At 41.3% G+C, this 26,468-nt stretch overlaps 1 protein-coding gene across 4 annotated transcripts in view; it reads left to right on the forward strand.

Annotated features, from left to right (window-relative positions):
• Positions 1-26,468, forward strand: part of LOC144943448 (diacylglycerol kinase beta-like) — a 139,076-nt gene that overhangs the window by 17,746 nt on the left and 94,862 nt on the right. For all 4 annotated transcript variants that reach the window (XM_078870887.1, XM_078870879.1, XM_078870897.1 and 1 more), the window contains one exon: positions 16,655-17,038. In XM_078870887.1, the coding sequence (XP_078727013.1) occupies positions 16,972-17,038 (67 nt within the window). In that variant the 5' untranslated portion in view covers positions 16,655-16,971. The remainder of the gene's footprint in view (positions 1-16,654; positions 17,039-26,468) is intronic.

The following is a 26,468-nucleotide window of genomic DNA, read 5'->3' on the forward strand; positions in this document are numbered from 1 at the left end:
GCAAGCAGCCGTCTTCAGGTGAGTGTCTGGCAGTCTCATTCTTCACCTGAAGACGGCTGCTTGCGTTGTAGCAGAAACGTCGTGAGAATTATTTTATTATGTTTTATTTTTTATTATTTTATTACTTCCCTTCTACGTGACTTTACCGAAAGAACCAAGAAGATATATCACTTTACTCTAGAATCGTGATTCAAATAATAAGCCTTTGCTAGGGCCTCATCGGACTGGGTGTCTGTACTTCGTTTGATTTTCCTGTTTTACTACCTAGCCAGTTTGCATCGAGTGAACCGTTTTATGACTACAAGAAGGTGAGTACGTGACTTAAACGACATTTAGATTAATTGAATGAGCTAACTGGGAGTCGTAAAATTTCCCACAAAAGCCAGTCAGTGGCATGTGCAAACGTTTTCTTCAAATCCCGTTCGATCGATAAGCACATTACACATAGCGATCCAGCCTTCCCATTATATATTTTAACATTTTTTTAAATTGCGTGTTCAAAGTGGTAACAAAGAAAGAAATGTAGACTGACAATATTTGCTATGGGTGTCCGGTGACACAACCATCGTAACGTGGTAAATTACTAAAAATATAACACACTTCTTCAGAGTTAACATATGAAGAGATTTTTATGCAATACTGTGCTATGCTATGCTTATTTTTCCACTATTGGCCCCCAAATAACAGCCGGCATAGAGTAAGTACCGCATATGGGCAATATTTTATGGGAATTTAACAAGGGTTGGCCTGTGGAACAACTGGCCCCTACCAGATGAACATGGAATTCCATCTTTAGTTCTGGACTTCCAATAGAGACGAGCATTCTAGATTTGAAGTTTTCGTGACTGCAAGGATCCATCCTCTTTGGTTCTTTCGGTAAAGTCACGTAGGTGAAAATAAAAATAATAAAAATAAAATAACTAAATTTAGTTATAATAAAAAAAATTAACTAAATTTAGTTATTTTCATTTTATTTTTTATTGTTTTTATTTTCACCTACGTGACTTTACCGAAAGAACCAACGAGTAGAGACGAGCATTTCGTTCAGTCCTCCATGAGCTTTAAAACTGTCCCAAACCACACTGTAAAGTGACTAACATTTACCATAAACGTTAGTTTTTGGTATATGCCACACACTGATGGCAGAGCGTACACTTAAACCTGGGCAGGTGCCCTCTTAAACTTTTGAGCCAGGGCACTACCCCCTTGAAAAGTATTCCCACTTTAAAATGTTTCCCAGATAATGCATAATCAAGTAACATACAATAGCTACGCATGCTTCTACTTTGTCAAGCATCCGGCCTGTAGACTACAAGGTCGTGTGATCTGGGGGGAACTCTACCGCTGCCGACTACCCCCCCCCTCTATTCTCAGGATTCAAATATAGACACAATCTCACACTGCGACCAGGTCTAGCAGTGATACAATGATTTACTTATTCGTGCAACATTTTAAGTGCACGATGCGCTACCAAATCGCACGTGAAGAATCAATGTTTGTGGTTCGCATATATACAGTGGGGAAGGAGGCGGAGTGGTGGCGCAGTGGTCAGTTCACTGTGCTATTAATACGCCTGTTGAATTGTGGCCACAGTTAACATCAGTGGGGAGTGATATCTGGACCGGTTCACCAATCTGCATTGACCAGCGTGGTGAGGTATCGTTAAATCACCCTCATGACCAATATGGTGTGAGGAGGCCTTCATCCAGCTTTGTACCACCAAAAGGGCTAAAAATTACGAATATAATTGCCATTTATATTATTGTTATCGTTATTTATATATGTATAATGGATATTACACTGACCACAATAAATAAAAAACAATCTGGGATCAATTTATGACCATGAATTGTGACAATTCATCCAATTGCTGGGGGTATTCAGCATTACATCTAATCTTTTTGGTCTTTTCCTGATCTTTTACACTTTCAGATTATATAATATTGAATATGACGTTCGTGGGCAGCTAATAGCATTATAACAACCCTGTCAGGGTATTGATTTTGTGATAAAAAGCTGTCATTTGGTTTTCATCTGCCCACTGTGTTGCAGCGCAGGAGGCGGATGAATCAGCAGCAGCAGAGTTTTCCACACCTTCCCCACTGATGTAAAGCCTCACACCACATCGCCACATCACCACATCACTCCTAGACACATTGAGGGATTTGTAAATACACGAAGTACTGGCAATGGGTGCAATACAAAAGATGCGCAACACGCATAGATCAAAGTTTTAGTTCTGTAGGCTGTTTTGGAACCTACAGCTCCAATTAGAGCCGGTTTTGGCACACGAGGGTTTGAGGTGTGGCCAGACCCATGCACTGCTGAGTGCCCTTTGTCATCGCAGCACTCACATACTGGATTTGTTGAACACTCAGGCAAAGTTCCGATATGATTTGCCACTTGCAATGCTCACGGCCAGGAATTAAACCCCAAATTACTCGGGTTGCTCACTACTACCGTATCTTCTTATTCTTCTTCGGCAATCCTTTACAGTCGAGGATGATTGTCTTCCACCATTGTCTTATCTGTGGGTCTGGGTGGGATGGGTGGCCCCTGGGTTTCTGCCGCTCTCGCTTTCCCCCCCTCTTGTTCTCGTCGTTATCGGGTTCCGAAATGCTTAGATCCTTGCAGCAGATTCTTCCTTCATCTGGGACGATCCTGAGCAATGGTCTTCCACGAGCTGGTGTTGATATTGTAGTGCTTAATGTTGGCCTTCAGGACATCCTGGAAGTGCTTTTTCTGCCCTCCTCTTGAGGGTACGACTTGGCTGAGGTGGGAGAATACATCACTTCCTTATGTGCCCACGTAAAAAACGTGTGCTTCTGGTTAACCCATTGATTAAGACATATATCTGGATATGTGTCTTAGGATGTAACATACAGCATTTACTACGTCTTCAAGTGAATTGAGCAAGCAAGAATCATAATAATTCTCAAATACACATTTATGTGATATAGATATTCTAAGAAAACACATTCTAATTTATTCTTAGGGTAGGTGGATTCAGAGTCTCTAGGTAAACTGCAAGTTAATTGAATGAAGTTTCTCATATCCACAGTCCTATTAAGCATGACTCCTATTATCCGTGGCTTTTTCAGTCCGCAGCAAATATCCATGTGTAGTGAGTCCAACTGAGTCGCAGTTGCCTCCGAAACGTCGTGATTTATTATTTTATTTTATTTCTATTATTACTTTTATAATTTTTTAATTTAATTTTTTATCTACGTGACTTTACCAAAAAAACGTAAGAGTATGAATGATTGCAGTCACGAAAGCTTCAAATCTAGAATTGAGTCGCAGACATTATTCTTTAGAGGCAACACATTTATTGTAACACATATATACAAAGGGGTAATTGCCCCTTTACCAGATACAGCCTGGGGTGGTGACCACCCAGCTAACTACACTATACGTAGGAGTTACAGCTACGAAGGGTCGGACCCTCACTCAGGTCCCCAGCCACGTGTTGATGCCTCGTAGGACTTAGAGCTTCCAGCTTGTAGATCGGAGAGCTTCCAGCTTGTAGAACGTAGAGTTTCCAGCTTGTAGATGGAGAGCTTCCAGCTTGTAGACGTAGAGCTTCCAGCTTGTAGAACGAAGAGACTCTGGTCCCTCTCAGGGACCCACCTTATATCCTCGGAGGTCGGGGCCGACTCCGCCCTCGGCCCCGCCCGCCTTCTAGAGCGTTCTAGCTACCTCCCGATCCCTCTCGAGAGCTCTCCCTGGACACGTGATCACCCCCTAGCCCCCTCACCTGGGGCCTTCTCTGTGGACACTCCAGATCACGTGTCTACGGGGTCAACCAGAGTGCCATGGCCTGGGGCAACCCTGCCTCTGGGCTGACACTCTCCCGCTCCCCCTTGTGGGAGCCCGCACTACGCGCTATGCGTGGTGCCCGTGCTATCCCAGCGCTCACCAAGCCTCACTAGGGCTGGTACTGTACGCGGTGACGGTGCATCGCACGCCGTGCTGTGCTAGATCCGGCCTCACACAACAACCCACCCGGTGCTGTCCGCGACGGAGGAACATCGCACGCCGTAATCCTCCCGGGCCGGCACCATACAGTGACATTCCCGATGTCACTGCACATGGATGGACTCTTTATATTACTGTACATGCATTTCACAGATGAGTCCCCCCCCCAAACGGCAGCAAATTCATCTTTTCCAACAAGTGGCGATCTGGAAGCACTGGATTTTCTCTATTTGCATTTTTGTCTTTCACAGATAAGAGGAGTGACCCAGAGCTAGTGGCAAATTCATTGTTTTAATTCTAGATTTGAAGCTTTCGTGACTGCAAGGATTCATATTCTTAGGTTTTTTCGGTAAAGTCACGTAGGTAAAACATTAACATTAATAAAAGTAAAATAAAATAAAAATCACGACGTTTCGGAAGACGGAAGCTTGTGTTGCCTCCGAAACGTCGTGATTTTTATTTTATTTTACTTTTATTCATTGTTTTAGCCATGTTACATCTGGCAGGAGATAGTTTCTGGGAATAGCTGTGGATAATGGGATCTGCTTGGAGCACGTTTTGTGTTGCTTGGTGAAGCGGTGCCACGCGGTGGTTAGCATACGGACCTATGAGTCTGGGGACCTGAGTTAGATTCCCGGCCACGGCGAATAGCAGTGGCCAGTGACAACTGGACCAGACCTGGTTCCATCGCACCTTCTCGAACCGACGCTCGCCAACGTGGTCAATGAAGTGTGGTGAAACAACCCCTCCATGGCTGAGACGGCATCGGCACGCCCTTCATTCTTGAGCAGTGGGTTAAAACGAGCTGTAAGATATGATTTCATTTTTTGTGATTGTTATTTCTTTTCTCATGGATTACTGTAGCGTCTGTGCACCCCTTGCAGTGCCGTGTTTGAGTGGAGAATTAGAAAATGACGTGCTTTTTGTGAGGCTAAGGCTGATTCCAATGCAGTACAGCAGGTTCGTCTACTTCACTAATAATGGGGCATGGCCATCCACGTGACTGAATATATGACAAAAATACTGTGACAGATCGGTAAGAATAAACAGTATTGTCTACGTGTTTTTTTTTACTGGACCCTTGGGAACGAGTATGGTTGAGAGCCAAAAGTTATCCTAATTATTCTGCAAATGATGGGTTGGATTTTGTTCATGCACCACGAAATATGTCGAATTGAGGGTGGGTGAGGTGCATTGTATGTGGCATTGTCAGAAGTGGCCAGTTTTGTTGCAGATGTCATACATCTCTTACGTGTAAATGAGTCTATAAAATTTGAATGACTGGAGTTATTTAAGAGTGTAATAATCACGTGTTCTCACAATGGCTAGTTGTGATGCTGTAGGTTATTAAATACACGCAATTTTCATTGGGTGTTTTGTGGACTTCTGCAAATGCATTTAAGGCAGTGCGAATTCAATTGAACGTGTTAACACGACCACACACTTGCATAAAATCTAACCCAAACATCATCTGTGCAGTATATGTACATCGACACGTGCACACAAACCATGTGCAACATCGTACATCTCGATTGTGTTATCGCATGTTTTGGCCAGCAGAGGCGAGGTACGGCAACCATAAGTATAACTCGTAAAAACAAAGTTTTTCACTATAAATCCTTTATATGCGTGGCGGCTAGAGTCCTCTCGTCCTCTGGCTTGAGATGGCTGCCACCTATGGGTTAGATGATTGCATTGCACCATTAAGCAATTGGTAATTAAATATAATATTTTTATCCTAAAAAGTGTACAATTTTGGAAAAAAAATTTCACGAACATTAATTGTCACGCACAACGAGTCTGTGTGCAAAATGTCAGCTCGATTGGATTACGGGAAGTGGGTTAAAAAAACGACCGAAAGATTTGCACGGTCCTAAGCAAGCAAGCGAACTTAATATAAAGGATTTAATAATATATTGTACAATCGGACTTGTATGCTCCCTGCCTTCACCGATCTGCCCTGGCGTCTTTTGGGGGAAGTATGATCAAATAACTCCCGTTACGAAAACACAGAGTGCGGGGAATCATTCATCCATGAGTGGATTGAGAAATCGCCACAACGCGTGCGTGGCACTCGAGTGCAACACACCACCGGTCCGGCGAATTCCCCCCCCCCAATATCGTGCGTGGAGAACGAACGCGTGGACACGATACACTTGACGTGTATACACACGCCACCCCATAGGGGCACACCCTCGTTTGTGAAGGTGTGGATTTTGTATTACACGCTTTTAACACATTCCTGCGGAGGGAGCTGGTAGGAACGTTGGGTTGCTCGGTCAATGGCCAGGGTCAACGGCGGCGTGGTGTATTCCGCAAATATGCCCGACTGTGAGGGCGGGCACAAGCTAGCGTGAGTAGGTTAAACGTGGAGTTTTATAAGGGCACCACGGGGTGACCAGCCCCTCCCCTCCCCACCCAGCCCCACCCTCCACTCCCCACCCAGCCCCTCCCTCCCCACCCAGCCTCTCCCTGCACGACGGACGGACGGACACAATAATCCCCTGTGGGCTGGTGTAACCAGGAGGTTCCTACCAGTATATTTAACTCACTCTGTCGTATCCTCAAATATTGTAACTCAATTTAACCCACTTCCCAATGTGGTATCGACTGCAAACTTGGTATACTAATGTCATACTGATGACAATACTATATTCTATCATTAACAAAAATATTTTTAAACATTATTTTTTACATGTTATGTTTCGGCTTGGGTCTAATTGTCCACACTCAACTGACGTTGGCTCTAAATCACCACGGCCCCTGACGTTATGGCAAGCTTCGGGGCCACTTCCTGGAGTCGTGGAGTTTTTTCATTACTCGTACGGTACATTTCATTAAAGCGTGTTTTCAAAAAAAGTTTTTTTAAATGTTACTTATTGCATTGAGATCGACTACTGAGTGACTGGGTCAGGTATGTTTACCGGTGCTAGAGCAGCAGTCGGGGGAACTATTGCTGTTTTAAACAGATACACTTCAGTGGGCGTTATAATGCAACTGTCACCCGTAATACATTAACAGGCGGCAATAATACGGACAGTTTAACGTGTTATTGCACACAGACAAAACACTCATTGACTTGTACAGTGATTGGATTTCAGCCTGAGACAGTTAACACTGAAGCCTTTAACAGAGACATTTAAAGGCTGAGGCAGTTAAACCATAAACAAATCCAGTGCTTTTAACCCAGGATTTGTTCATGGATTTGAACTGTGTTCTCCCCAAACAGCCATGTAGCTCTCCATTGAGCATATTTAGTGAAAACTAAACAAAAATACACGCTTGCAATTTGCAAGACTTAAAAAAAAATATTTGTCATCCTAAACATTTTGGCCCAAACAGCTACAGTGATATATGATTATTTCACTGTGCCGATGTACCATGTTATATCATACAACTGCCGTGAACAGTGATTCATTCGACACTTGGTCAATAAACGACTCATTGCTTCATCCACACCTTCAGAAGAGGACAACGCAAGCCGGCTGAATTTTTTGTTGTTGCGTCTGTCAATGGACGAGACTGCCTTCGGCGAAGAACATTGTAGGGGACTGTAACGCAGAGCCTGGGACCTTACTGACTCACCTGTACGTTCCTTGCTGCCCCACCCATCTGCAGCTGAACAATCGTCGTGAATGTTCAGTCGCACAGCTGCTGTGTACGCTCATCTGTGAGTCAATCGTGGTGGCGGCGGGGCGCCCAACTGAAATGCATTGGTGTCAGCAGATTGCAAACAAATACACTGTTAACACACTGCTGTGCTCTAACATCGAGCGCTAAGCTCCTTTTTGTTTAAGTCAATATACATTCAATTCGCTTAGTGAAGGCGTAATTTCAGCAATAACAAAAAAAAACCCACCCATAATGACAGGCTGCAGTGGCTATAAACAACAATAATAATAATGCAGCATCAGTTATATCTCTCATGGGAATTCATGATTTATGTTCGACTTGTTCAAAACGATGAGTCCAAAATAATTGAGAACGATCTGGAGTAATGCTTCTAGCAAGGATAAAGCAAGTGCACTGTTTGCATTTTCTGGGACCGAACAAGGATCTGCTCATAGCTGTAAGAAGGAATGTTTGTTATATGGTATCTTCGAAGCCCGAGTTAATGCAGCGTGCACCTTATACCACTGGCAGACTTCTGCACGAATCATATTGGAGTTCAACAGTTCCACGCTGAATGAGAGCTGCCCGAATCTGAAGGTCTCGATAGAGTCTTGAGTCCAAAAGTCAAAATGTTTCTGAAAGATGATTATCCTATGGATGAGTTCCATTTTAAAACTTTAATTCATTTGAATTGAACTCTAACAGGCTTTCTGTCATGGACGATGTGTGCAGCGGAATTGGATTCCATTGCGCACATATAACTTAGTGAAGCTTCAGTTATGCTTAGATTATCTAAACATTGCTGGCTCAAGCAGACCAAAATCGCGATTCAGACCAATTCCAGGTGGCCAGAATTTCCATTGAAATGCATCACTGATGCCTAGTGCGTGGAATTGACCAAATTTAATCACTCTATTCAAATGGTAAAATGCATATTTTATGAGAGTCAAAAGAAATATTTCAACAATGTTGACAGTCAAATGTGGAGACATTAGTCTGAATTAAATAGTCGAATACATACCATGTAGCATTTATTCAACCTGTGCCAGAGTTTCATTGTATTTTAGTGACACTTCAAGGAGCTGAACTGGTTGCCAAGAAATACAAACAAAGCATAGACATGAAGAGAAATATGATTGGATGAAGATAATCAAGTGAAATATCGGTTATAACGGGTTTATTTTATACATTCTGAACTTTTGCATGCGCCCCAAAACATAAAAAAATCACTATTGTATATTTACATATATTTGTCTTAGATATTCACATTGATACTTGGTACATAGTGTCAAAGATCGAAATAGTAACGCATCGTTTCAAAGAATAAACTTTTCAACTTGATAGAATCTTTGTTTGGCTTTCGGTCGTACAGGAATCTGCTCGGCAAGCCAACGCTGTCTCCTGAGAAGGCATTCATGGCCACTTTTGGCAACATCGTGACCTCCGCATGCCGCCACGGCTATTTTCTCCCCAAACGTCTTACAACTGTTGCAACAAAGGTTTTATTTTTATCGGCATTTACTTTTATTCTGATACACTCGTTCACTGTAAACAGCTCCCGATAAGAGTATGTAAGTTATTCATTTGTAAACACACTGAACGATCAGAGAGATAGTGCCCACTGGGATTCATGCGATTACCCCAACCCTGTGATATCGTTGTGGACATTTGAATGCACATGGTACAACAGGGAACTTTAGTTTATATGTAACTTGTATAGACTGTTATGTGCAGTCAACTAAGGTGAAATAGGACTACAATACGTAATCAATATGTTGAGGCCGTACGTTTTAAATGTATCATGCAGTGAATGTTAACTTTAAATGTACATATGTTTCAATTCAATCTTGGTAATAAACACGTTGGCTATTTTCCATTGTGACCTAATTCAGTGTAATTAATTTCAGTATTTATTATTGACTTGGATCATATATCAGCCGGTTTGTGCAAGTGAAGAAAATGAAACCAAACAATTGATGGCTTTGAGCTCAGCCAAGAAACACTACACTGAACAACAATAACAGAAAGGCACGAACCTTACACAATTACCTAAACTATTTACGGCAGTATTAGCATTACTTTATAATATTAATAGCATTAAGTGCATTATTCCAAAAAGTTATGGTATGTTTTATTTTGGCTGTCATTTGTCATCATTATTTACACAACCCAATTTTGACAGTTTTAAACCTTGAAAATAATATTACAGAATAGAAGTTCAAATGTAACCCCTCTGATTTATGTGTATAAAATATAATGTTTTGTAACTTGACACTTTTTTGGGTTCATTATCTTCATGTTCCATTGAGCAGATGGCACTGTTTATTTAAGTGAATAGGGTTACTTGTTTGACTCCAAACCTGAGCACCTTGGCAATAAGTGTGCCATCCATGTGGTCATGTTAGGGTTAATGTTTCAGCAACCAGTGACCCATGCCCCAAAAACAAAAGACTGAGATGCAGCACAATGGATTGCTCCTTCTTTTGATTGACCGATGCTTGGTGCTCCCATAAGAATTGTCAGTTTGTGTTAATTGATCGCGTAACAGCTCAACGATGCAGTGACCACAGGGGAGTGGGTGTGCCTGAAACTGTGCAAGTATGGGCATAGTCCACGTTGGAGAATAATGTGATTACCGCATATCGTAACAAAACAAGTGTACATGCTCATGGAGGCAACAGAAAATGTGGGCGTTGGTAATATATCTTCTTTGTCGCAGCATTGCAAATACTTTTCCGTGCCATGTTATGGATGAATCAAGAAGGTTGCGGTGACCGCCCTGGGAAAAATAGTATGCTATTGCCCAAACAGTTTAATGATTTTTCTCTTAAAGAGAGAGTTCAGGTTTGAAGAGAAAAAAAAGCTCACTTCCACTTTGCTCTGTGTTTTCCCCAGGTCAACATAGTCAGTTACTTATTCTTATAATGACCCTGGCCAATGGTAGTATTTTTTGTTGTATTTACATGTAATGTCTATTTTTCATCAATATTCTCGTTGTTAGCCGCACATTTCAGTGTTCCTCATGCAGATAATCATATATTGTTGATATGATTACAGTAATGGTACCACGATCATGGAATTAGCTATTTTATTCTATGCATGTTTATACCTTCCTTAATCCAATTCAACTTTAACATGTTTTTTTTTTAATATTCACTTGCAACAATTGTGAGAAGGTGGTGATAATTTGGTTTCACTACATTACACGACACATTTCTCTGTTACTGTCCCCTCCATTGGGCATACTTCTCAGCGTGTGCCATGATGTTAGCCTCTTATGGCTGTCACGTGTTTAGTGGTTGTGCTGATTACAAATTATTGTACACATTGAGGTGAAGTGATGCTCATTAGCGCGCCTTCTGTTTAGCAATCTGTGAATTACATGTTACTTCTCACCATCTTGAATTCTGATTAATTTGTATATTTACTTATGGATACTTTGGGTAAATGTCTACGTGACATGTGTTTGTGTCGTATCATACCATACCATAATTATGATTTTCAATTATGTTTACAGGCCTGCTGATGAGCTCTCATGCATTATAATTGTAGTAAACTCTCAACATGCTCTAGTATTGCCATTTATTAACATTTGAAAGCAAGTAATTCAAACCCAATCTTAGAAATGTTGTGTTTGTATTTCCTCTTCCCAACACAATACCCAGTTTTATAATCAGCAATTATACGGGATTTAAGAAGGAGTAACGATTATCATGGTTGGCTACGTATGTTCCGAAAGAAGTTCAACATACATACACAATTTAGATAAGTTTTGCTTAATATGTGGATGCCCTCTGTTCACTTATGTGGTAGAAATGACAACTAAACTGCAGCCATAATCTTGCTGTTTTGAGTTAAATGCTTGGTCCACCTTTGTCGCTTTGCTAATTAAAACATGAGCAACACACACACATTAAAATGGGGGCTGCAACGCAGAGTTTAAAGAGGTCTCACGAATTTCGCAGGAAATCCGGAGCCTATCCCACAAGGCCTAGAGACACACATAGAGATGCCAGCAATTCAAATATAAGTTTTGCTCTTTAAAGTCTGCTTGCATTGTTTAATTTAATGAGGCATATTTATCATCATTCCTTTAATGTACAGCCCCATTGGCAGAGGTGGGACAAAGTCATTGTTATGCAAGTCCAAGTCGAGTCGCAAGTCATCAAATTCATGACTCGAGTCTGACTCAAGTCCAAGTCACATGACTCGAGTCCACATCTCATAGGTGGGACAAAGTCATTGTTATGCAAGTCCAAGTCGAGTCGCAAGTCATCAAATTCATGACTCGAGTCTGACTCGAGTCCAAGTCACATGACTCGAGTCCACACCTCTGCCCATTGGTATGACGTTTCTACGTGTGTGTGGGTATGCCTGTAGAACTATAAGATTCATGTGGTAATGTTTAACCTGAAGTAATCAAACACCTTATCATATTTTGTTATATGCTGCTATTATCGTGTTCATTTATTTGCAGCACACGTATTACTTCCTCATGTGATCATTTGATTATTTTAAACATTAACAATATGCATACTGGACCTTGTCCCTGATAAGTGGTCTCCAGGTTTATTTTCATAAGCAGGGCTGGCCACAGATTCCTGGAGGGCTGGGTCTGGAGGTTCAGTTCTGGTCGGCCAGAGCAATAAAACACAAGGTAGTTGTGGAGCCCTCTATTGTATGTGGCCCAGGACCAATCTTGTCCATAAGTATGTAAAACTTATTCTTTGGTTCTTTCGGTAAAGTCACGTATAAAGATAAAATAATAAATTAAATAATAGCATACGACGTTTCGATTGCAGCACAAGCAATCATCATCAGGTATAAATGAAATAGCAACAAAAAATCTAACCAGAAAACTATAGACAGACATATAATCAGACAGATATCACCAAGATACATAGAGAGAGCAACACAGGTACAGAGAGGGAGATCGTTTCTGTGGGGTGGCCTTAAATAGACAGAGGGGGGCGGAGGCAGAGAGAGGGAGGGGTTAGAGAAAACATTTACATGTCAATGAGTACGAAGAGACTAGTAGTAAAGTACGCAGGCTTGAACATTAGGAGAGATGGAGAAAGAACACATTAAATTAAATAACCTAGCAAAATATCGAAATTTTATGTAATACAACACAGAGAGTCGGTCAACACACAATTAACGCATAGCCTGGTCGATTACGTATTTCAAAGATTGCTAAGTTAGAATTTAAGTGTGAAATGCTACGTGTAATTAAATGAACAAGTTTATTCCAAAGCCTGTCAAATAAGGTTAACCGTTGTCAATGTTCTCTGCTCGTGTTTCAAACCATCCACACACACACACCTCATTTAGCATACATTTTTCTGAGCCGAAAAATGTGGTACAGGTATGGGAATTATCTCACACCACCTGCCTTTTCATCATTGTTTTTGGTAAAGCTTTTGAAAAAGGATGATCCTCCATTTGAATCCAATATTTTATTTACCTTTTATAGATTTTTTATTAACAAACGTGCTGAGTTTTTTTGTTATTTGTGCTTGTGCATCACTGCCAACGCAGCACCGCCCAAATAATTTGCTACGTTTTAATATCTACGCATAAAATGTGACACAGATCATTACATCTTATAGAATAGAATGAAATTAAAACATGTTATGCATACGTTGAAGATTCTCGTGAGGTTTCATACAATCGGAATAATGTTTCAAAGTGTGCTGCATTAAAAACTGTGCCATCCATACCTTCTGATTGAGTCGATGCATAAAGCTGCGTTAAATGTGGTGTCGTAAAATGTGCTGAGCAGTAAATATAATTGACCGTTTTCGTAGATTTTCGTAAATATCAGTTTTCTCACCACTGGTCTGCACACTATTTGAATGATTGTTATCCATACCCATCCATGTTTTGATCTGCAGAACAAGGTGCCTGATGCATTGAATGGCCTCATCTCATTCTCAAGCCTCTATGATTAAGTCCCCACTCAGATGTCCTGTGCACATTGGGAACCTCCACAGCACCCAATCTGGACATTTATATATCAGGAAATTGGAAATGAGGAATTGCTTCCTTTGCAGTTTCCTGTAGTCAGTATGCCCGTAGTGATTTCCCATCCCACCTCCTTGCCTTGCAATTCGATGGAATGTTACAATTCAATTAAACCATCAATCGATTCAAGATAAATTATTGGGTTGGGCCACACAATGATCTGTGATCTGACCAAAGTTATAATGTTAAGACGCTCCTCCACCTGACACTGAGATAATAACATTAATCGTGGTAGAGTAGTGAAACAATAGTTAATGCTCTGTGCTGTTATCCCAGTGACCTTATTTCGATTACTAGCATGAGTGATATCTGAACAGGTCCTATGCTGCCCCTTTCAATTACTGCATTGACCAGCATGGCTGACAGTGTGGGAATGCTTTCATCCAGCATTAGATGGACAAAGCTGTGAAATGTTTTTTTAACTCTTCTGAAATATATATTTTTACAGAACTCATCTTACCTGCAGCCCTAGAAATGTTACCCATAATGCATAGCGAAGGATAGGGATGCAATTATTCATATTATGCGCAGGGTTTTTCTACAATTTTCTACCTCATGGATAAGAGGAGTGAATTTGCAGATATTCTCGTGGAAAATAGGATCCACGATCTTGGTCCCCCATATCACTGTGGATAGTCGAGTTCTTGTGTGTTACCATTATTTGTTCATGTCAGTATCTGCTGTGGTGGTATAGTAGTTAGATTAGTCAATAATGAACTTCAACCCATTTTAATACAATTATTAACACGTTCTGTGAAGTGAACAGTGATTGCCTTATGATTGACTTACCTAGAGCACATGCATGTATGCTGCAGCACAGACTTGAGGCTGGAAAGAGGGGATGAACACCTGGAAGTGGGGCATCTCTGTGACGTGGATGGTATATTAGTGCAGCAATATCGTAGCAAAATACAAACAGGTCCCAACAGATCCTTCCAAGGGGCCATTTGCATTTTTTAAAGAAGGCTGGTGATATATTTGACTGCCCCTTATTTTATGTATATGTATGTATATCTATATAAAAGGGAAATTTGTGAATGTGTGTCTGTTCAAAATGTTTAGCGTACTTCCTGATATGCAACAAACTTGACATTTGCCATGTGGGTACTTTCCAGACTGTACACTATGCAAAAATTATGAAAATAGACTTTGGTATATTTTTTTTGGGGGGGGGGGGCGCAATAATGCATATTTTTTGCACGGCAAGTGAGCTGTGACGTCACATCTGTCATGTCACCCGCGCACGTGGAAGCATAACGCATTGTAGTGTAGTACTGAGCGCGCTGCGCTACGAACCCGGCGACCCGAGTTCGAATCCCGCTCACGGCCACCACCGGTGACGATTATTTGAACCGGTCCTGGGCATCCCCTAGTTCGACTCGGCCTCAAACGAGTAACTGGTGTGGTGTGTGAACATCGCCACTGGGGAGACAAAGGCGGCCGGGCCATGGTGAATCCAAGTCCCGGGCGAAGCCGGGTAGTAAAGCTAGTATATTATAATTCCCAGAGTAAATGATGACCTATTAGACTCCAGTGCAATAAACTGATTCTTCTGGGCTGTCAGTGATATGGTCAGCACCCAGTTTATGCATGTTAGAGCTTTAAGAGTTGCAGCTGCATGTTTAGACAGAAAATTGTTCATTTAGAGCAGTGAGTGAAGCCATATATTTAATTATAACATAACTATGCCCTGCTTCAACACGATGCGATGAGTGAGTATTATCTGACACCTCGGGGGTTCACAGAACTTGACTTAAAATGTTTATCATTATTTCATACTTCATGTTATCATTGGCTTTTTAATCAAGTGGCAGGAATGTGGTTATTGAACTTGCTGTATGTGGACTGCCATTTTGTTTATATCTTTGTGCCAGAGGTACAATAACTGACTTTGGATTTAATTTAGAACCGTATTGGTGGTATTGTATAACTTCATAATGCATCAATCATATGGAACGTTTGTCTAATGGAGAAGAATGTTGAAGTATAAGAATATACCAAATATACCAAAACATATTTGTCTGTATCACCTGCAGTTGTAAGCAATGGCCATGGAAATGTTGCACTTTGTAAATATTTTAGCGACACACGAGCCATGCTTGGCAGAGGAGCCCCGGTTATTTTAAGCATGTAATGTTTAGACAACACTTGCCCCTTCGCACCAGCAAGCTTCATTTGTGAGCAAACAGCCAATAAAAGCCCTCCTCCTCCTCCTATTGTACAGCTTGTGTTGTGAAGCACCTGAACCTCACCATCCTTACTTTGTTACTCGACAGATTGATTAAGGTATCCATAATTGGCCTGTGTTTATTTTCTTATTTACAATCAAAGCGGTTTCCCCTTGTGTGTCAACAAACACGTGGTAGTACTTACCTCGGTAATATCTGCACTGAGCCAGCGGTTAATATTCTTTGATAGTACATGACAACCACTGTTTAGTATTTTGTTTATTGATCCCTCAAGGGATGATGTGCTGACGATTCGTGATGAGTCTGGCCTCGTCAATGTAAGACACTAAATTATAGCGTTGGAATTGTTCGTGTCAAACTCCTTTACCATCTCTTATCAGTGTTTATGTTGCTTGTATATCTATATATAATTACGCTGCATATGTAAGCACATGTCCAAGCCACACATCGCATACACAGTACGTGAAGACCAATGGTTATACGATTATGGAATAAGCATTGGATATATGTCGCATAGATTAAAAAAATAGGGTTTAAAAAGGAAGGCTAATGCATCATCTGTAACAAAGGTGTATTGACCTAAGCACGGTGTGAAATATATTTACAATGTCGATGTAATGCAATTGATTTATTTTACTGATCATATTTTCTGTTAATAAACCCCAGCGGTATTTCTGGATGGGGGGGGGGATCCCAGTGGCTCCTCCTCTGCTGCATATTGTTGTGAGCAGCCTTCATTAGTAATTCATTCCCTTTTTTCATTGCTATGTCATTACGTATCTCTCCCTCTTCCTCAAACCCAACGCCCCCACCCACCCCGTACCTCCCTCCTCCCCCTCTTGTCTCTTTAGAGTCTGCATTCGGTGCGTGGATGACCAGAGGGAGGGAGTTTCTGGACAGAAAATCGTCGGTGGAGGGTTCCTTGCGGCGAAAGCATTGAATCGACGTCAATATCCCCTTCTGCTCACCGGGGGTGCTTGTGGTTTCTTCGGTGAAAGGGAGCGGTTCACGAAGAACCGCGGGGGTTGTCAAGTCAAGTCTGCATTGAGTGGTGCTATCGGCGGGCTGCTCCTAAGCATCGCTTCTTGACGACATGATGGACATTGTGTGTGCAGTGTAATCACGCCACCTTCAATTTACGTGGACAGTGTTGAAAGGAGATAGCAAGATGAGTCAAGATAAATGGACAACGCTGAGCCCTGCCGAGTTCTCCCAGCTCCAAACATACACTGAATGTGAGTTGTGTGTGTGTTTTTTTTGTCTGCTTATTTTTGCTTTCACCCTGTAATGTTGATTATTTGTGGAAACAGATATTTCTGTATTTGTATCTATGGGTTGTATACACGAACATGATGTATATTCTTTTGGTCTTTCGGTAAAGCCACATAGATAGAAAAAATAATAAAAATATCACGACGTTTCGATCGCAATGCAAGTAATCGTCATCAGGTGAAAAAATAGCAAGAGAGCTGCTGAGGCAGGATGTTATAAAGGTTTGAGATGGGTGTAGCCCAAGGGTCATAAGCGAAGTGGGCGGGGCTAGTGATGACATTTGCATGTCAATGTAAGATCGGAGAGCCACCGCCACATCAAGGAAAACGAGCAACAGTGGCTGTGTTAGTGAGACATTTAACCTGTTAATGTAAAGGCATTTAACCTGTTAATGTAACACCAGAGAGTCGAAAATAACTACTAAACATCACAGCCAGTTATGACTTAACCTGCTTAATAACGTCCTTCCAATGATTGCTCAGTTTGTACCCATCTTCTTGGTTGAAATTGTGTCTGTTTATAGATCTTGATGGCTTCATGAACGAATCTTTGCCGATAGCCAGTGGGTTTGCAGAGTACCTTCGTCTTGGAAAAATCTATTTCGTGTTTGCCCACAGCATTAAAACAATGATCAGCCACGGCTGAGGTATCGGTCCTACCGTGTTCCAGATATGAAACACGGTAGGACCAATACCTCAGCCCAGCTCTCTCCGATCTTACATTGACATGCAAATTTCATCACTAGCCCCGCCCACTTGACTTATGACCCTTGGGCTACACGCATCTGAAACTTTTATAACATCCTGCCTCAGCAGCTCTCTCGCTATTTTTTTCACTTGATGACGATTGCTTGCGTTGCAATCGAAACGTTGTGATATTTTTTTTTACCGAAACACCCAAAGAATATGAATTCCTGTAGTCACAAAAGCTTTAAGTCAAGATATAATAATGTATATTTTAAAACTAAGGCTGGTGCTGCACCACTTGTAGGCAAAGCATATGTTCCAGTTTTTTTTTATATTTAAAGCACACACAAAGTAGATGTTTACTCACGTTTAAAAATGATAAAAGTCTGTAAGGTACAATTCCATGTAATGTATGGAAGCATTGCCAAATGTGTTGGTGACAGGCGGACACAACGGCAGGTGTGCATTGCCCGTGTATGTGCTTTGAGCAGCTTCCCACGGTATAAGTGCAGAGGTTTGGATGTCTTTCTTGTCTACACCTGTCTGAGCCCGTCTGAGGGGCCTCACAATATAGCCTGCTCGTGCAATGTAACCTGCTCGTGCAATGTAACCTGCTTGTGCAATGTAGCCTGCTTGTGCAATGTAGTCTGCTTGTGCATCTCGTCACCATGCTGCATTCGACCTTCCACGTAGCCTGACGACTCCTATACTGGACTTTGAAAACTTTAACACAGGGAGAGTACTGTATAAACAGATTGATAAACTGTTAACATGCGGTCTTGTATTGTAATTTGGCCATTCTGTTGTGTATTTTTTTTGCCAAAATCTATGGAGGCCTCCAAGTCGTGTTCAACTTTCAAATGGGAGTATTGACTATAAATACATAACTTATCCCGTTTAGATCTGCATGTTCAGTCTCGTGTTGGTGAGAAACTGCTTGCATCCTAAAGGAACTAGTTGTGAAATTATCTAAAAATAGATGTACTTATAAGGGAATTGCATTTAACAGAGTATTTTTAGGTTGTTTAACCAAAACATGTGATTATTTATTTATTTGTATTTGTTATGCGCCCCCAAGCACACACATAAAGACAAGGGTCTGCCAAGTTAGTCTAAAATACTGTCGAAGCATTTTCTCCCGAATACAGTTTACTCACAACAAACTTTCTGTGGACTGCTGGGGCAAGTGCTCTCTGAGTGAGCACCTATTAAGGGCAGCTATAGAGGGGTGTCCACGACCTCAACTTTGTTTCCTCAGTGCTGCTTTAAAAAAATCCACCATGTACAGGTTTATGGCCAGGATGTGTTTCAGAAAACCACAACATAAATCGAAAGTTCTTAAATCGAAGCATTTTTGGTGGATCCATAATGTGGTACAGAACCTAAACAGAGGGATGCTCAGTAACCCATTGCGCATGTATACTGTTCAACCATCGGTTTTAAAAAACAAGTGTATGTTCTTGATATATTAAGATATATGACCTTGTCTATTATACTGTAGGTATTATTATTAGTTTATCATCTACAAATAGTTTACACTTGAAAAAAAATAGTTACCATAAATACAGTATGTGGGGAAAAAATATTAAGAGTACACATGAAAGAGACTATAGCTAGTGAGGGACGCTAACGCTTGGGCACTATTTGGCATCTGAATGTTCTCCGTGAAACGTAAAAAAATTGGGCCTGAATGGCAAAGTTTGTAAATCTCGAGTACATGATGGCGAGGCACATGGTACGTTAAATGGGATTTGGTATCAATAATTTGAGCACGTTATAGCAAAAATTCATAAAGCGGCAGGGCGTAAATAAGGGTGTTACTCTATTTGTTCAAGGCTGAATCAACTTAGGGAAAGCCCAGGACAGATTCAGATACGACATGCTACTAGTCATATTCATAGCTGGGTATTGAACCCAGGTAATCAGGTTCGTAGTGCATTGTACTAAAGATTGCACCATCTTGCCTCAGTCACACACATTCACAAGCAAACGCACGCTTATCTTCCATTCATTGAGTCGCTTATTTATTACGTCAATATGTTGGGAGCACAAATACAGATTTTTTCTTGTAATTTATTGAAACTCCTTATCAGAAAAAATATTAACTTTCTGGCTCGAAATGAGTCCCCGTGTGCGACAGCACTGATTATATTTATCTGCTGTTTGGTCTGGAGTTTGTGGCCTAGTGATCACCAAAGAAGCCAGTTGCTGAAGCATGAAGTGATTGTAATCACTCAGACATTATTCATAACATGAGGCCACATTCCACTATCCATTTCAAAAGTCATAGTGTCTCCGTGCCGAAACAAGCACGGCACGATGCTCATCCCTGTTGGCAGTCCTGAGCTAGTGGTGGACATTGCACATTCCCATGGCAGTGAGTCTTTCCATATAAGAGCAGTTGCTGACTTCCAACAAAGTGATATTTATTTTATTGACCATGTAAAGATGATGGGATTTCTTGGACTTTGACCGAGATTTTAAAATGTGCCCTTCCAAGTGCCGGTCAAGGGCTCCAACACGGTGCCACCCAGTTAGGCCTTTGTGAGTGGGTGGATATAATAAAACTCACTGTGCATGAGAAGTCTCTGAGATCAAATAGTCATGCCATTTTAATATATTTCACCCACTTGAGACTTGAATTTAGGATCTCATGGGTTACTGGCTGAATATTTTAACACATTCTTCAGCTACTAGAGCCACCTAGCTATTTCGTAGGAAATATTCTCAATATAAGCACCCTTAAATCCACGTTTTGCATGATCTAACTATGTTGTAAAAGCAATTAAGTGACTTAATAAAAACACAATTCAAGCCCATACAAAGTAAACACAGATGTAACATTTACTGTTGGAATTGTTATATATACTGTGTAAATGTGTTTGAACTCACCGCACTACTGTTAATGTGCAGTCATAAGTCCTGTTCTCTCAGTGGCATTTAAACAACGGGGTAAAGTAGAAGGGCATCGTGTGAAATTCCCAAGGAGTGCAGAAGTTCAAAAGCGTATCTTAAATTTCAGACAAAGTGATGCCTGCCACATGGTTTCATTGGGCCCCTCAAAGGCGGTGACAGAATTTTTTTTTCTATTTTAAATGTTTGCCTCTACTTAAACATGGATTTGATGAAGACATTATTTCATATATAGCTTTTAAATACTTCACACACAAAATGCGAAAGACCTCAGTGTAATGCAGTTGTAAATAGCCAAATTGTACACAAGGCTGTTTGATAAATGTCCTTGTTTTCTTCCAAGCAAGATCAAGTTTAAGCTAGGCAAGCAAGGCATAGCGTTTTTGCTTAGTTGAATTCATTCTGCAAATGGTTGCTTGTCCAGTATATAGTGCCCTTCTATTGAAGGACACACTGAATTTCGATCTAGAATGAATATCCCATTATTACTTTCTGGTAACTCAACGGTTTTAATCCTGTGGAGGCATTGCCCACAACCTTGGAAATGTTGAATTTCCACTACAAGCCTAGGGCCACTGAAAGAATTGAGCACTAATCATAGGCTTCATTGAGATACAGGACAATTTGACTGAATGAAGGGCACAAGGGGTTAAGAAATATAAATGGAGAGTGAATAATGTCTCAGGCAAATGCACACAATAGCAAAATGTGTGCTGACACAGTGGATTAAATGGTGCACAGTGCACTTTTGAGATAACAAGTGGGCGTATGCGATTGTGTATGTCTGTCAACCCCTCCTCAACCATGGAGCTGCCTATGCTTTTTGGTCAGTATTGGCACGTCAATTATTTTGCAAGCATGGGGCCCACCAAACCCAACTGAGTAGTTTAATGTAAGCACTGGAGTTCTAATGCGTTAATAGGCAAGAGGGGGTGCTGAGATGTGTGTTTGAGAAATCCCAGTTGGGTAGTCCTATGTCCGTGTACCAGTTGCAGGGGGTATTTTTAATGTAAAGTGTGACAGCTTGCCGGTACAGACTAAATCAACTCTTTCAGCCCCACCTGATGTGACTTCCGAAGCACCTTGAGGCGGGACGGCATTTGTGTCCATGCATGGCATCTGTAATTTCACACACACTGATGAAAAATGTTCATACAAATATGAAACCCAAAACACAAATAAATATTACATTTTTTATTCTCACGTGCATTGTGGGGAAATAGATTCACAACTGACCTGTACACTTACCGTATTTTCCCGCATATAGCCCGCAGACGCATATACCCCGCAAAAATAGCGTTTTGTGTAAAACAAATTTCAGATAGCCCGCACCTCCATTTACCCCGCATGCATTCATATATTAAACGTCGTTACCACAGCTTAATTCTATCATATTAATACGAAGTTTACATTAAAATCATAACAGCAGTGCTTTAGTCAAAGGTAAGTGTTGCGTAGTGGATAGTCCTACCATGAAAACATTAAACGAGTTATGACATGTCACATGTGTAAAATATTTTGTTTTGTTTGGAAAAAGTGGTATACCCCGCGGGTTATATACAGGAAAATTCGATAATGCATTCACCCTACAAAGTCTACCACCACTGCGAACATTCATTTGCTTTAACCACGGATCTTTGTTCAAACACACAACGCACGTAAACATCATGCTTATTATTATTATAATTTCAATATATTTCATGCAGAACACAAGCAGAGGAAGCAAAAATATACAATAAATGCCTTTTTAGTTTTTTTATCGAGCATTTCCCATGAGTGAGTGTGTAGCATTAGGCTGCATTCACTCTGTGCAGATTGTACTAAACGCACAGCAATTCCCCACTGGGTTATCGAAATCAAACCGTCACCGCTGACCCTGCTTGAAAGCCGAGTGCGGAAGGCGGGACAATTGCCCCATCCAGTTTTGTGAACAGCATTAAGGCGAGTGCTGTGCTCGCGCTGCATAAATGTGTGGATTTGCTGTCTGCACGGACGCAGCACACACATGTCAATTTCCCTGTAACATCATCAAGCTAATTGGTGAGCGATGTCTCCCATTGCTCATGACCCTGTGAATGGAGTGCCTTGTTTAAACGAATGATACCGGGCGAATATGAGTTTTAGAAGGACGATAGACAAATTGTTTAAATATTAGTAACTATCACCCACAGCGTTTAGACTTCCCATATAACACTGGTTTAACATATTTAACTTGCTGATGAGATTGAATTCAGTCTAAACCTGTCTGAGGTTGACCATTTTAAATTCAGTACCGTACATTTTACTGGGAAATATCAATTGGCTGATGATTGCCATGAATCAACAAATAATCAAATAGTTGTAGTGTACTGAATGCTTTATTTGTTTGCTTTCCGTATTTCGTTAAACACTGAAATGTTAAATGTGTCAGTGAACATCCCTTACAGTGTAAGGTTCCTCTTTGTTATCTGTATTAGGTTGTCATTACACTTTGCTTTGCAGTTGCGTTGAGTTAAATGTTGTTCAGACAAGCTCATTTGGCAAAGACTGCTACTTTGCCAAAGAAGCGGACAAGCCCCAATATTTACAGCAGCTGGTTATCATGGGCTTGTAGTCAAGAAGTGGAGGTGGGGCAGTTGATTCACCATGCAATGTCAAGATATCATTCCTATGATATTATTACACTTGTTTACCAAAGGAGGAGCCTCACTGAGTTCCATGGGATTCTTTTTTCCAGAGGGTTTTGCAAAGCGAGACCCTAAACAATAACAAATTAGAATGTGCTAGTGACAATACGATCACATTTAACTGTGTCACTGACATCTCCAGGACTTACTGAGAAGTATGCTTTTTAAGTTCAGTAGGTAGGCAAAGTACATTTTTAGATCAATGAAGTTAACTTACTAAACAAAAACTGTATTAATATGGAGAGAGTACATAGGAGGTTTCTCTGACGGTACCCGCAATGGGTGAATATTCTATAATCAGTAGGTATTCATGTAAAATAAAATGTGCAAGTACGAGTCAAAACAAAGCATACAAAATCATTGCATAGTAAAACAATCATCAAATCACCCAGATTGCATCCGATCTCATCGGATCTCGGAACCTCAGTGGTCTCGAGCCGAGATGGTGCTCGGTTGGTGACCACCGTGCATTAATCAGGTGTCGGAGGTTGCTGCCAGTTACATTACAGGCATTAGAAGGCAGTGAAGAAAAATATCATGCTATTCTATGCCCCCGTGTTTATGTTCCCTGCCTTCGCCAACCCACACTGACCAGTATCTGGTGGCACAGTGATTAGTACACTGCGCTGTGAACTCGGCCACCTGCACACCCGAGTTCAATTCCCTGGTCATGGGTAACATTCGTATCAAGTGATGTCTGAATATCTGAACCAGTCATGGATCCTCCCCCCTCCCCTGCCATCACTGACCAGCACGGTGAAATATGGTGGGGGGGGGGGGCTCAGTCAGCAGTGGATTGACAGAAAGGGCCATACCCACACGTGTACACATGGTAAAACAATATATAGACAGCACCATGCAAGCCCAACAAGGGGCATATACACACATGTACCCTGAACCAGTAGCTAGCCACACTTCTGACCTCTTAATAAGGATCACGGGTGAATAAAACCATAATGTATTTATATATTCTTTTGGGATCGGATGTTAGAGTTTTTTCAATTGCAATCAGTTTAGATAGTTTTATTTGACTAAACTATCATTGTGTAGTGACTTGTTACGTCACAACCGTGCGAGTCTGTACACACACATGACGTCACTACGTATGTGTGTGTGTGGGAATGACGTCACGGCCGGGTCGGGGTGTCTGGAGGCTGTCGGTCAGTGCCACGGGGGTTGTGTGAGGCCGTGGCACTCTGTATGAACCCGGCCGGACACGTGACCGGATCAAGGTGGGGGCCCCAGGGGGGACCTTTGGGGCCACGTGGCCAGGAGCAGAGCCTTCTCGAGGGTTCGAGAAGGTGGGCGTGGCCTGGGTGTGGCCTGGCCACGCCGAGGCGCATATAAGGGGGCCCCGCACCTTGAGCGGGGCTGCTCGGGTCCGGGATGAAGATGCCTCATGAAGAAGTGAAGAGAAGCCTCAAGTTAGCGTGGCCAAGCAGTAGCCCTCCTGACTTGGCCACGCCAGTTGTTATCCGAGTGTCAGTGTTAGCGAGGATAGGTCCGGTGGTCACCACCCTATGTGTAGTGTAATTACAAGTTGTGTTCATAAATACTGTTGCCTCCCTATAACAGTGTGTGCGCCTCTATCAAACCATTACAATTGTAATGCGTTCTGTTATTGTGTTCTTTATGAAAACTCTGCATACTGTTTCTCATAGTCGGCTTTATTGTATCCGCTGCAACGTTACTTGGAAAAGTGTTATTCTATTCATCGAGTAATTATCTTTTATGGATAGTTACGTAGGCTCTACCACTCACATAAAGTGACCTATTTATCCTGCACGAAGTGTGTTTGGGATATTTATGAGCACCCACAAGGGAATTAAACCCAGGAATAATAAGTTATCTTTTATGATCAGCTTTCACTGTACACCATCATGGAGAGAAAAAAAAGCATTATGACCAATGTTGGATGTACCAGTAGAGGCAGGGGCAAAGGGCTCGAGCAACCATTAGCAAGCATGTAAGGGCCCAAGTTGCTCAAGGAGCTACACAGTCATAAAAAAATGTTGGAATGCATCAAATATCAGCTCAAATTAAAATCCTAACAAACATAGCAAGATGATTAACATTAAACGTCAATTATTATTCTCTATCTTGTCAGCATCTCTGTTCTCTTGTATCAAAACATCTCTCTATCTCTGGCCATTTCACTTTTTAAGTTGAAGGGTCCCCCCAAATTGGGGGGCAGTTCCACACGGCTGACTGAATTGGCAGGTTGGTGGTAGAGTGGAGGCAACGGAATGTCCACTGGGTGATCGCGTCATCAGTGGTAAAATGGGTCACATCTGTGCAATGGGGGGAAAGGAGAGGTGTAAAACGTTATCCTGCTCATGTGGATTTTGGTGTTCTCACAAGGGTACACTTTCCCAAAGTACGAGATGGTCTTTGCATCAATGCATTGTCACATGAAAGTTGGGAGGAAACTTGAAAATCTTGTCAATTGTAGCAAAAATGTACCATTCACTTTAGCGGTGTGAATGATGTAACGATATTTGTGAGTGTAGTGGGAGTTCATCCACACTTCCTTCCCCACCTCACAATCCCCAGACTTGTGTGTGTGTGTATATATAGTGGAATCTAACTGCATGTCATCTGTTTAAATGACAAAATAATGATGATGCTTGTTTGTAAACAATTGGAATTAGTTTTCCTCGTAGAAATGTTTTAAATCTATGACACCACTTGCATGTTTTCAATATTAATTGATTTATGTTTATTTTCCAATGGAAGATTCAAATCTTGCCAATATACGGTATGCAAACAGATCGATTTCTATGGCAGGCAAAACAAGGAAATGCCCCAAGCACCCATTGTTCTCATTCAATTATGATGCTTCTACTCAATATTGCCTTTGCATAGTCATTGACAGAAGTAAACGTGCACTCTAATGGGCTGTTTAGTGTGTGCATATTATCAGGGCAACGGTTATAGACATGCATATCCTGTGTTCAAATTACCAGCCATCAACTGTTTAAAGGATTGAATTTTTTTACATTAACAGAATACAATATTTCGATTTAAAGCTTTCGTGAATGCAGGGATTCATCTTCTTGGTTCTTTCGGTAAAGTCACGTAGAAGGGAAGAAATAAAATAATAAAAATAAAACATAATAAAATTATTT

The sequence above is a fragment of the Lampetra fluviatilis genome, chromosome 2 (genome assembly GCF_964198595.1).
Source record: "Lampetra fluviatilis chromosome 2, kcLamFluv1.1, whole genome shotgun sequence".
NCBI lineage: Eukaryota > Metazoa > Chordata > Hyperoartia > Petromyzontiformes > Petromyzontidae > Lampetra > Lampetra fluviatilis.